General features: G+C 32.3%; 2 protein-coding genes across 3 annotated transcripts; one reads left to right on the plus strand and one right to left on the minus strand.

Moving 5' to 3' along the window:
- The first annotated feature begins 486 nt into the window (after positions 1 to 486).
- LOC126977858 (28S ribosomal protein S17, mitochondrial) lies at positions 487 to 1243 on the plus strand. Its single transcript, XM_050826496.1, has 2 exons — positions 487 to 710; positions 795 to 1243. Exons 1-2 carry the CDS (start codon positions 585 to 587, stop codon positions 1152 to 1154), a joined length of 486 nt encoding a protein of 161 aa, XP_050682453.1. The 5' UTR covers positions 487 to 584; the 3' UTR covers positions 1155 to 1243.
- Positions 1244 to 2806: 1563 nt separating this feature from the next.
- Positions 2807 to 11565, minus strand: LOC126977830 (RNA polymerase II subunit A C-terminal domain phosphatase). Of its 2 annotated transcripts, XM_050826452.1 has the most exons (12): positions 11332 to 11565; positions 10959 to 11106; positions 10633 to 10770; positions 10199 to 10449; positions 8975 to 9117; positions 8512 to 8833; positions 7908 to 8143; positions 7438 to 7580; positions 4539 to 4703; positions 4041 to 4177; positions 3069 to 3106; positions 2807 to 2988 (listed from the first exon to the last, which is right to left on the minus strand). In XM_050826452.1, the coding sequence occupies exons 1-12, from the start codon at positions 11547 to 11549 to the stop codon at positions 2873 to 2875; spliced, it is 2055 nt and encodes a 684-aa protein (XP_050682409.1). In that variant the 5' UTR covers positions 11550 to 11565; the 3' UTR covers positions 2807 to 2872. The 2 variants fall into 2 exon arrangements, with proteins under 2 accessions (XP_050682409.1, XP_050682410.1); XM_050826453.1 differs by lacking the exons at positions 10633 to 10770; positions 10959 to 11106; positions 11332 to 11565 and having other exon boundaries at positions 9033 to 9117; positions 10199 to 10233.
- Positions 11566 to 12993: the final 1428 nt, after the last annotated feature.

A 12993-nucleotide genomic window follows, 5' to 3' on the forward strand; every position in this document is an offset into this window, starting at 1 on the left:
AACTGTTATAGCTATATAGAAACACAGATTTATTAACCGCTATTTCGGCGCAACAATGAAACCTCCAAAAATGCAGTGACGAAAATATCACGACAACTAACGGTGATTAAACCGTACTGCTGCAACAGGACAAGCGCGAGAAGGTGAAAGGGAAACGGGAGGGGCATTACGTTCAATTGAGATTTAGAAATAATGTGGCCTTGTAGTACCTATCTCGGCTGTCACTAGCATGATCATTGTAGCTTTTTAAATAAGGTTATTATAGTCTTTGGCAGCCCACCTACTTCAACATCCAATTGTTAAGTGATGTACATAATTTCAAGCCTTTGTACAAATATATTAAGAGTACAGTAAATAACATTTAAAAGTTAGTGAACAGTCGTGAAGCGTGACCGAAAAAAGACAGGCTTCAAGGTCTCATTACCAGGCCATAAAATAAAATTACTTCAAAATCCAAGTGTCACTTTGACATTTGATATAGATACATTTTTCCACTTGTCAATTTTGTTTATTTAGAGACTCGGTTTTGGGTATTATTTAAAAATATTAATTTTATTCAAAGAAATCAAAAATAATCTTGAAGAATGGCTAGTCATTTAAAAGACGCAGCCAAGAAATTTCTTCTGCTCGGTCAGTGTGTTCCTACTATTAAACAGAATGCCGCAAAAATCCGTGTAAAGAGGTTAGAATTAGATGAAAATTTATTGATGGTTAGTATATTTACTTTATATAAGATCAATGATTAAATATTGCTGTTATGAATTATTTGTTAATCAATAACTGTTCATTTACAGTATTTCCGTAAGGACGAGTTCTATTATTGTTATGATCCAAACAAAATATGCAAGACAGGTGATGTAGTTTTAATTCAATCTCTGCCCCACAAAATGACTAAATTGATTACCCACGAGGTTAAAGAAGTCGTATATCCACTGGGGGATGTAACAGATCCGATAACTGGAAAAAAAGTGGCAAAAGAAAGGTACAGAGATGATATTGAAAAAGAAGCAGAACTATATGGAAAACTTGAGTCAAGTTTTGATTATAACAAAGCAAAACCAAGAGGATGGCAGGATGGAAAGAAAGATTTTACATCAAAACCCACATATACGAAATTTAATGTATTTGATAAGGAGGATCCTTATGCGCTATAAAATCCCTAGTTTAGTAATGTATTAAATGTAAGTGTGTACATAGTAAATAGTTATAGCAAATTGGAAAAATAAAATAATTATAAAATACATCAACTTTTTTTGAATTTTTTTTAAAGGGTTGCCATTTAATATCTTGTATGCACAAGCTCTCTTTGACTTATGATCATTAATAGTATTTATAAATATTTATTGTTCATTTAAAATGCTGACCTGCAGTAATTTTTCTAATATTAACAGTTAGACTAAACTATGAATAACTGCTTTCATAAATGATCTCTAAAAAAATAATCACACTCACTGCCAGCCCTAAAAATATAGCTGTACTGAGGTAAATTATACAAAACATACAGCCACATGACATGTTTTTTAAAAAAATTATCATTTATAAAAAAAACAGCAGTTATTTTATAAATTCTAAAAACAAGATGTTTTCTCAGTTTGTACGAATACTTAACCAAATCATATTTTTAAAATGCTTATATTTTCATACAACAACCAATATAATTATCATCCCAAACATACATTGAAACTCAAACACTTTTATTCAAAATAATTTTATATATTTATGAGGAATAAATCTTTGTGCAGACTTAGAATTTTGTTCAATGGAATGTTTATAATGTCTAAAAATTTTAGAAATAGATTGGGTTAAAAATTTATATTTTCAAAAGTTATTGTGTTTACCCCACCATACAGACTATAAATGCACACCACAAAACACTAAAACCATATTTTCGACCCACTGCCCAGCTGACATACGGCCCTGTTATAATACTGTTTGGTCAGATATTACATGTAAAATACACTGAGAAATTTGTATGAGTGTGTATAGTGTATTTAATAGTATACAAATCTAAAATATGGTCTACTAGTTCTTTTTTTTTTTATGGAATAGGAGGACAAACGAGAGTACGGGTCACCTGGTGTTAAGTGATCACCGACGCCCACATTATCTTGCAACACCAGAGAAATCACAAGAGTGTTGCCGGCCTTTAAGGAAGTTCTGTTGGAGTATCTCTTGACCAACCACAAGCGGATTTAACTGGTCGATTAGGAAGTCACTAGTAGACAATTAGATAAGTAGTAAACTATTAAGCCGGTGAAGAAAATAGAAAGAAGACATAGACACTATGGAGATACAGAAAATTAACAAACTAATCAGCAGCCAGGAAGCAGATTACAACTAAATCAGAAGTGTGATACTAAACGAAATTGGGACTACCACAAGGAAAACGGAAAAATACATCAACGAAAGAAAGAAAACAGAGTATGTTTATAAAGTGTATATAGACTTTACTTATGTAAAACCTAGCTTAACATTAAATTCAACAATATTGTTTTTAAGGTTTGCAACCGAGCAATATGGCATTTTAATTATACTTGCGTAATGAGTGTACATTTAGAATGGTATGTTCGCAATATTTAGTTGCGAACGATTGGTATGCATGCTTCGACCACTTGACCTATCTCGATTTATTTATATGATTATGACACTACCACAGAGTTAATAAAATAAGTTAATTTGTGTAAAAAGTGTAATAAAAAATTTTGAAAACTTGGATCAGAAACTAAAACGTTAAATCCATCAGGAAAACTTATTTATAGATTTATTAGTGATAACAAAAAAAAAGTTTGCAAAAAAAATAAGTGGATATAAAACCAATGAACAATTTATTAAACAAAAAGTATAATATATCTATAGAGTGATACAGAAAACATCAGTCCTGTGCTAAAAATTCTCTTTCTAAAGCAGCTCCCATTAAATTCCATGAGCTATCATCATCTTCTGTAGGGGGAGATGCAGGTCTAGGTCGTTTACGAGGTCTGTCTTCATCTGTAAATAATCAAATTATTGAATCTCTTCATAGTATATAATAATTTCATTAAGGCATTTAATTTTTCTTTTTTCATTACCTGGTTCTGATTCACTCTCGACATCATTATCAAGTATCCTGATGAGGAAAAAATAGTTTAAATATTTTTTTAATAACAAGTGTATGGGTGTAATATTTAAATTTATCACAATTCCTTAAATATAACATTTGGAGTAAATGATAGTACAAGGTAGTATTTATGGAAACCCAGTTTGGTTGTAGCAATTTGGTCTGAACAGCAGACCATAGTAGGAAGACATACTTTTATTTGAGTCTTAAAGAACACCTTCCTTAAAGGCCAGCACAGCTTCTGTGATTCCTCTGGCGTTCCAAGAGATTGTGGGTGGCGGTGATCACTTAATAACAGGTGAACCGTACACTCGTTTGTCCTCCTATTCCATAAAACAAGACATAAGAACCTCTCCCTCTCCTATGAAAAAAGGGTGATGTTGAATGGTCACTACCTCTCAATACTGTCTTGATCAATGGAGTGTTGCTGGCCTTTAAGATTTACAAACTTTTTTTTAAGATATCATGGAAACCTTGCAACAATATGTTAATTCCATTGTTAGGTAGTGCATTTTTTTATGCATGATTATAATATTTAAGTTTATGGTGTGCCATATATTGAATTTAGTGGAAGGATTCATGTCAAACACCTCTTCAAAAGCATTTTCATCCTCAGAATTACTTTATAATAATCAATATAAAGCTAACTGAGGGGTGTAACTTTTAGTGTGTTCTATTCTGAAACGAGGGATTCGAGATATACAGGGTGGTTTTTCAGTAGGGTGGTGATGGCCAAGTCGGAAACTACAAGTATTAGAGAAAACTCGTGAAAGGAGTAATTTGTAATTTTTTTTTTGTCGATTTCCGTCAAAAGATTAAGAAATTTTACATAACTGAATATGCATTGTTTTCTTATTAGTCGAGGCTTGACTCCTTTCACGACTTTTCCCTACCCTGAAGACTCTTGTTTCAGAGATTGACTATCCATATATTTTTAAATTACCTATCTTGTGAACTATTTTCTGTGTCAAGTGTGAGTAACCTGTCTTCAGGAATATTTTCCTCATCATCAATGTCATCAGTAATTGCCTTCTCTTCTTCAGATGAACTTTCATCAGATTCATTGAATATATCTTCTACCTGTTTAAAATTGTAAAAAAAAATTGGTAACAAAAATATAAAACATACAAACTAAAAGCATAACATTACTTGTGATCAGTATATTATGTGAATTTATTCAAATAGGATATGAAATGACTTTTTGAAGTCAAAAACCATTAATTGGAAATCTCACCTGAGACCTGAGAAGAACCGGTCGCAAGAAACTCAGTGGTCTTCATCTTTTTTTTTATATAACATATTAACTTACATTGCATTACTACACAATCACATGATGCAATTTCACATAAATATGGAAATTTGGCAGGTAATTTACTTGCCATAATGACATGTCAAATTTGCCAAGCTTGTTGAAGGACTAAGTATACAAAGAAAATATTACCTCTCTATCCATATCAGCAATGTCATCACTAGAGAAGGATAGAAGGGGGTTGATTGTATCCATGAATCTACCGGACGGTGTTCTCTTGCGTATTGCGGCCACCGTATTTGGTGGTGGTGCGGGTGGTGGACTACTACAGTGAGCTGGAGGCCTGCGAGCACTACTCTGTAATAGGATACAATTTATTAATTTTTTATTTAATATCTTTTACATTAATACAACAGCAAAATAAAGTTTGTAATGATAAATTAAATTAAGAATAGAAAATCTTAATTAAGCACATAGACAAAGTCTAAAAACAAAAAATAATTAAATGAGGATTGCATTCAACCGGTTATCGCTAATTCATATCTCTATGCGAAAACGGGACAACTATCTGTATACTTGGACTATTCGCTCGTGCGGTGGGCGGTGACAACGAACCCGATGTTTGACCCACTTAGAATCTAAGCTACAGGCTGTTCAAAAAGTGCAATTTTAACATAATATCTCTTAATTTTTTTCTTTTGATGCTATTTTTCAATCAATATAATTTAATGGACGAGGAACCACATATTGTGTTCCGCGCGAACCTTAAATGTTATTAGTTAGTATTTTGTGGCAAATCATACTTTGAATAGCATAATCGAAAAATTGTTCCATAAGAAGACAAATATTAAATATTGTAGAGTATTAGATTTCACAGTGCCTGAAGAGATCATTATCGCATTCATTCGCTTTATGTTGTTGTTTAAGTACTGGGGAGTCTACTACACTATACCGATTAAAGAAATTAGACCAGCAATAACATGGCAGATAAGCTTTCGCCTAAAACCGCGCAGGTGACGACGAAAATCGACAAAAACACCAAACCATTTCGTTTTGTGGTGTAAAAATACAACAGTGCTTTAAACCAACACTCACTGTAACATTGTCTTATCACCAGTGAGTAAGATTGACTTAAGTTTAATTGAAAGATATTAAAACATTATATATGTTATTGGGTATAATGCTTCACAATTGCTGTGTTTACATAAACTTTTAAGCTATGATATGGACTGTCCTTCGCTTTTATCACAAATCGGTTTGCATGTGCCTGCCTTCAATTGTCGGCTTAGTACTTTTTCCCCAATGCACATTAAATTCCACCACAGTAATTATGGCATAAACTCTCCTCTACAGCTAATGTTACAATTATATAATTGTATTTTTAATATGTAAACACTGATATCTTCTTATTCTTAGTGCATAAGTTAATAAATTGTATTTAGTTGGTAAGCCTTTATGAATAAATAAATAATGTAACCAAATCATGAGAAGTTGTTGCTACAAAAGGTACAATTTGCAAAGGTATCCAAGAGGTTGCACGCGGAGCCAGAGGAGACCTCAAACAAGATAGGAGGATGAACTCAAACCCACAGCGGGCCCGAACTGGAGAAGAGTGACCCATGACAGACTCCAATGGAAAGAGCTAGAGGAGGCCTTTGTCAAGTGGCATACTGAGTTAAGAGACATCCTCTAACTCAGAATAAAAAGGGCTTAATAGATAATAGAATTTCAAAGGTAAAATTTAAGATTGCCCTAAATTTAAGTGTTTCTCAAATTAAGTGGATAAATTAGCCACTACTTTTAATAAATACAGCATACTGAAACAAGTTAATTGTGCAGCCTTCAAATTTAATAGTGGTCACAATCTATTTTAAATTCATTTGTGTAGTTGGGTTACTTTAAAGTGCAAAAGTGTCTTTTCTTCTATTTCCTCACTTATTGAATGAGGAAAATACTATTTCTCATTGGAATAGAGTAAAGTTTAACGCTTTTGTTACGAGTACAGCGACAGCCAGTTTCGAATGCGATTTGCGATGCGATGGCAACTTTATTCCATGTTTCCCTTTTTTAATTATGTACTGAGCGTTGATTTATTTTCTATGTTTTTGTAAAATAAATAATTTTATTGCTAAATACATTCAAATATCGCAACGTGCAGCAAAAATGATATTATTTACATTTAACTTGTTTGCTAATTGTAACATAATATTCGTTTCTCTAAAATTACAGCCACATTTTTCATGTTTTCCATATTACTTGTTTTGGTAGCACAGATTAGGTGTGTACAGAGGTAAACCACAAAATTATTAAAATTAATTATAAATAGTCTCGACCGACCTACAGATCTCTCTCAATTAACCTATCTATTGATTCTCTTAAAATGGTTGATCGAATTAAAAGAGGAATAACTGGATTCTGGAGATATTTTATTTAACTCTAACACCATATGTTTATGTTTATCATCATGTCTATGCTTATTCCTATAGAAACTAGATGGCGCTAATTGTAACATTTAGATAATAATATTTAAATCATATTACAGCAGATGCATTGACTTTATTTTTGTTGTTCACATAGACTTTTATTCTAAAACTTTTCTTTTACCACCGAGTTTTAGATACGGGCAACGCCGTAAATGTTGCCATTATGAAGTTGCGTGCGAGATTTTCAGAAGATATCAATATGACTGAGTGATGTTCAAGTATTCTGTTTGAAAATAAGAGAGCGCTTAAGTTAAGAGGCCGTCAACTGACCTTTGGTTTGAGTAACATTTCAGTATCTGGGCATTAGTCACATAATTTATAGTCCTGGGACAAGATGACGCGTCACACCGCTCTTAATTTTGACTGCGTATGTGCACCACGCCCAATTCCCTCGCAAAAATTGGTTCGACTCCATTAATCTATCTAAAATCTACAATTTTCGAAGAGCAATATGAATTTGTTTTTTTTTTTAATTAAGAAAAATTAAAAAAGGAATATCAATGTTATCATCTATATTAAAAATACTATTATAAAATTGTAACATTAAATAATATTTGGTAATATACATGGCATGGCATGACTTTAGTGATGAATGAATTAAGACAAACCTGTCCCCCTCTCTGAAGGGGGTATAATCGTTCATCAACCCGTTCCCATCTCTCTGCACAACTCCACAGCCAATCTGGTGTTACCACTTGAACCTTTGACTTGCCCTCGCCCATTCTGCGACTGGTATTTACTTTAGCTGTGCCTTAGGAAAGGAAACACAACAAATTTACTCATTTATTATGGAGTACTAAGTCATTTCTGCTTCAATTAAGACTAACAATAACTAAACTCAGAACCAGTAGTCATCAGATCCATGCTTATGCAATACTTTATTATATCTGGATAGTTTGACCTCTTGGTGTTGCATAGACATTGCATTGTCTGTCAAAATAAGAATCAGGAATGTTTTCAAAAGTTGTTCACAAAAAAAACTATAAACTTTTAGTTTTTGGTATGAGGGCAGCATCAAAAATCAAATCAAAATAAATAAATAATTATCATAACATAAATGTATAAACTTATTTTTTACCTGATCTTACAGCAACTAAATGTGTGGTTTTCTCTGTAAAATCTTGGGTCACTTCCGCTCCCAGGCCCCTTGCCACTAGAAATGCTCTAGATGTCTCCAACTTTTGATGTGTAGGAACCAGACCACTAAACACTAAACTGGTACCAGCTAATACTTGGCCTTTTACCTCTGGTATTATAAACTTAAGATCCGGTATTTGGTGCTGCCCCAAACTATCATACATGTCATAAAACTGCCTGAAAAATAATTTTGTTAACAACTTGTCTCAAGCTTATACTAATTTTATTTTTTTTACATTTTCTGTTGTCATCGTATCTGTCTTTCTTTAAGTACTTAATAAAAGAAAGTCTTCAGAATGACTTTTGATCTCTGGACTGTGAGTGATGTTGCACGATCATAAAACCTGCAACATGTATCTTAATCCAGAATTTGGGTAAATTACTACAATGAGAAGCAAGATATAGAAGTTCTTATTTGATCATAAGCTGTACATTTGAATATTAAATGTGAAAAAAATATTAAATAAAATATAAAATTTATTAATATTACATGACTTTTATTTCACATAACTAAATAATCAAGTTGATAAAAAATAATTTCTTACTTGTGTATCCTTTTTAAGATATCTTCTAAATATATTAGATAATCATCAGAATCTTCAACTTCAATTTGTCCATCAGATGTTTCAATCCATTTGGGATCCTCTGGTTCTCCAGAACTTTCATTAGACAAATTATTTATATCTTTATTTTCAGCATTACTTTCAATTTCAGTTACTTTGGTCGACTTTGCTTCTTTTAAGTTATCTTCTGTTGGTTTATCTTTAAAACTACCTCCAGTTCCACCTTTATCAGGTTCTGAATCCAACATTGGCAATTGACGTAGAACAGACCCATTTTTCTCGCTCGCTTTTAGCTTATCATCACCTGAAAATTATTTTATATAGAATATTGAACATTATAAATATAATATAATTGTAAAAGAGGTATGAAAATTTCATACATACTTTCTACTTTCATACATATTTATTGGAACATCTCAATTGCAATAAATAAAATTATACATACTGAGGGGTGGTGGGGCATTAATATCTCCAGTAGACTGAAAAAATGAGTATGGCCTCACATGAATTAAGTTGGTAGCATGTCTCCAAACATCTTCCCTGTCATCAATAATGCACACCATATTATCTCCACATGGGAAGAGAGCCCTAGAACACAATCAATAATAGTTATATCCAGTGGCATAGCATGTCTTGGCCCCATATAAAAATTTGCTTGGGGGCCCTAATAAGATAAAGATTTCTCACAAAAGAAAAAAAAATGTTTGCATAAAATTAAAAGAAATATTTATTCATCATAATTATCTACCTGTCACTTTTTCCAAGCAATTCAAATAAAATATACACTCTCCACTCCTTTTTTCTGGCAAGTTTTTATTAACTTTTACTTATGCACATCAGGGGCCCCGTATAACTGCTACTGCAGATACGGCGGTAGCTACACCCCTGGTTATATCTCAGTTACATTGGGCATTCCTTTATTAAAAAATTCACACTTTTTTCTGGAATCTTTTGGCTAATTATAACAGTGAGCCACACTATACCAATTTTTAATCTATACCAATACACTAGTGTTACTATACAGTACTTCCCAAATATTACCTCCTGGTAATAACACATATCATGTGATTTTGTGAATGTAATGATTAATATCATGAGTCATGCTCATTTCCACCAAGGGAAGTAGGAGGAGTCTTTATACAAAATGCCAGCTAGGTGGGTATCACAGTGGCAACTCTCCTACCATCGCACAGTAATGTGAAAGCAATTTTGTATTACAGTTGGAAGGGGTGCTGTAGCTTGTGAAATTTAGCTATTGAGACTTTACTCAACAGTACTCTCAAAGTGAAGTGTATTTCAAGAATCCCGCACTGTAATGTTATGGGCAGGGTGTATCTCTTACCATCAGGTAACATCTTACTTGTCTTGTCATTTTTTCTCATAAAATTGTACCGTTGACTATTTATTTATTTATTATATAAGGGCAAACCCTTTTTACAATATTAAAACTATGGAAGTGATACAATATTTACTTAACTAACAAATAATAATATTTAATTAACTAATCAACACATCTTACTTTCTAATTATAAACAAACATGGTTTTAGTGTGTCTTGCCACAGATAGTAAACTAGTATTATATAAATCAATCCAGTTTATCTGGTTGTTAGTACCTTCGCTGAGCCTAAAAATATGTGATGAGTGATGATACTATTATTGTAAACTTACTTTAGATTAGCCGACTTTGTTCTAGCATCAAAGCATTCATCCCTTGACAATATTCTGTGTGAGAAAAATTTTTTCTCTGGATCTAACAAATCAGCAATAGCGTGTGCATATTGCCTAACGCCAAATGTACAGACATGCAGCTCATAAATTTTAGCTGCTGATTCCAGAAATTCTTTTGTTCTCGGCCTGAGTCTTGTGTGACACCATCTTCCTTGACTGCCCGGGCCTCTTAAGAAGAAATGAAGAACACCCTGGAAAATATAAAAGGATAATTAAAGCAAAAGTTAGAGTACACAAAAACAATTAAAATAATTTATGCTGTAGCATTATTAATAAATATGGGAGAAAACTATTCTCTACTATACTATCTCACCAATATTTTATAAATAATGTTGTTGGTATAATTAGCAATAAAGTATAGTAAATTTAGTTACCTTCAAATTTGGAGGGATATCATCATTTGTAGTATGAACTAGTGTTTGATCTAGATCCACTAGAAGGACCAACTTTCTATCTTTCAATAAACGATCAGCATCCTCCCGTCCCAATTTTTGTGCCAGTTCCTCAGATACCTATATTAAAAATCATACTGATATGAACAATGTATACAAGTCTGAATAAATACTACTTGTAATTAGTTAATATAATGTAAAGTTTTCTAATTTTGATTGATAACATCTAGAATAATTATAGTACTTAGTAATTACATATTCCTTCAAAGGCTGTCAGTGTATAAAGCTTTCTTAAGTAACAAAATTACCTTTAGTTCAGGTACAGAGTGTACCATAGGCACCACAGCTACCTCCAATTTCTTTCTTTCGTCTACACGTAAATCTGCACCGCATTCGGCACACATATCCTTCATAACAGTAGGATGTTTGCATCCTTCTAAATCGGCTAAGCATGTTCTGCAAAATGAAAATTAAATACAAACATTATGTGCAAAGGTTAAACAATTTGGCGCGAAAATAACCAAAGCAGCATCTGCATCCAATTTAAGAATATTATTAACGTTTAATTTATAAATAAAACATAATACATAATAAAAAACAACCATGTTTACACATGATTTAAAGTTATAATACTTTTCACAAGTTTATTTATTTATAGTTATTACTTCCGACGTCACTTACCCAGGCTCTGCAGTGTCGCCTTCTTTCACCTTGATGGTTAGAATAGTACCTGCACGCAATGCCTTAAATTTCTTAAATCCACTGTTATTACCCGATGAATCACTATATAAAAATAATATTTGTCCTTGCGACACAAATGCGCCTTGTTTAACTTTCCATTTTTCGACTTTTATAGGCTTTTCTGATGGAACAGAAATAGACATAGTCTTGTCAGCCATTTTGAACGGAAATTGCGTACTTCATTTACTTACAGATTTCTTATTGGTCAGATGTGATTGTTTTTGGCGGTTATTTACTTTTTAACCAATAGCAAAATAAAATTTAATAATCGATCTGTAGCGACCCAATAAAATTGAAAAGATCTACTTTTTTTATTTGTCGGTGAAAAGTATGGACTTGATTCGAGGTAGAGGAGATTTTGTTAATAGCTTTTTTCACAAGTTTGTTATCTCAATTAAATATAATACTACGGAAAAGAAATTGAAGCCATTAATTTTAGTTTAATTATTTTTCTTTACTCATTTTCTTCTCACTAGGCCTTCGGCATCCGCCACTTTAAAAAAAATATTAATCATGTTTTATCAAAACTGAAAATATATTTTATCAACACAATATCACCAAAATTTTTATTATGCTCTTGAAATAAGAATATGAATACTTAAAATATATTTTAGTTTCGATCTTAATTTTCCAAAATATTAAGCTGAGTACATCACTACTAGGCCAATATAGTTCCAGATTGAAATAGTTCCTAGAACCTTCCTAGAACTATGTGCTCTACTGGAACGATAAAGGTCCAATCCGATGTGTCTCTTAAGTGTGTTAGGAACAACGTATAGATATGAAATGCGTGTGCATATGTAGTGGCTCTTAGCCTTATTTCTTGGTTCTCTTATCACGCTCACCTGTGGCTCGCTCGTATGCTGTTTTTTTTATTTAGAAACAAAAATGATGACAATCACACAAACAAAACTACCTGTTAACTGATTTATAAATTTTAAACAGAAAATTCAAATTAATATCATTAATTCAAATTCCTTAAGAAAGGCGATTAAACATAATTGTGGCTTGAAGAGCCAGACACAGAATTATATTGCCGATCGTTAGAACCATGAAAAAGAAGCTATATATTTAATTAAGCTAGATATTTAACAGCATTATAACAGAAAAATTTATTGTCAAAACTGTTTAGATAATTTATACGTTTGTAGAGACTGTGACAGCTGTGAATACGTCGAAAATGGAGCGAATTGTTCGCCTCTATCTTCAGCAACGCAAGTTTACATTGACTGCCGTATAGAGAGTGTGAGACGTACTTGTAATCAACACTAAAGTATAAACTTGGCTTGTTGCGTATGCGTAGTGTCAAAGAGATTTTTCAAAGAGATTTTTCATATACCTTCTCAATAAATACGATGTATTTTTTAGCTAACGTCAGTGAGTTTTTTAATGTCTTTATTTAATCCTTTCTTAACAAATATTTATGGCTTGTAAACATTTTAAGTTTTTAATTTGTAATTTCTCATATGAGTGACAATAGTTATATAGGTATATATTCCTCCTATTGTGGCTTCTGTGGCAGACACAACACTGCTAGTATTACGTTAAAGTAGACTTTAGTATGTGTTTATTAAGTTTATCGTTAATTAGCACTGCTTAGAT

The sequence above is a fragment of the Leptidea sinapis genome, chromosome 46, assembly GCF_905404315.1.
Source record: "Leptidea sinapis chromosome 46, ilLepSina1.1, whole genome shotgun sequence".
Classification (NCBI taxonomy): Eukaryota; Metazoa; Arthropoda; class Insecta; order Lepidoptera; family Pieridae; genus Leptidea; species Leptidea sinapis.

Excerpts from the sequence above, each read along its gene's own strand:
- LOC126977858 (XM_050826496.1), top strand. The coding sequence starts at position 585 with ATGGCTAGTCATTTAAAAGACGCAGCCAAGAAATTTCTTCTGCTCGGT. Across the intron at positions 711-794 it reads TAGATGAAAATTTATTGATG|TATTTCCGTAAGGACGAGTT; the intron begins GTTAGTATATTT and ends GTTCATTTACAG.
- LOC126977830 (XM_050826452.1), bottom strand. The coding sequence starts at position 11,549 with ATGGCTGACAAGACTATGTCTATTTCTGTTCCATCAGAAAAGCCTATA. Across the intron at positions 3,107-4,040 it reads GAAAATAGTTCACAAGATAG|GATACTTGATAATGATGTCG; the intron begins GTAATTTAAAAA and ends TTTCCTCATCAG. Across the intron at positions 2,989-3,068 it reads CGAGAGTGAATCAGAACCAG|ATGAAGACAGACCTCGTAAA; the intron begins GTAATGAAAAAA and ends GATTATTTACAG.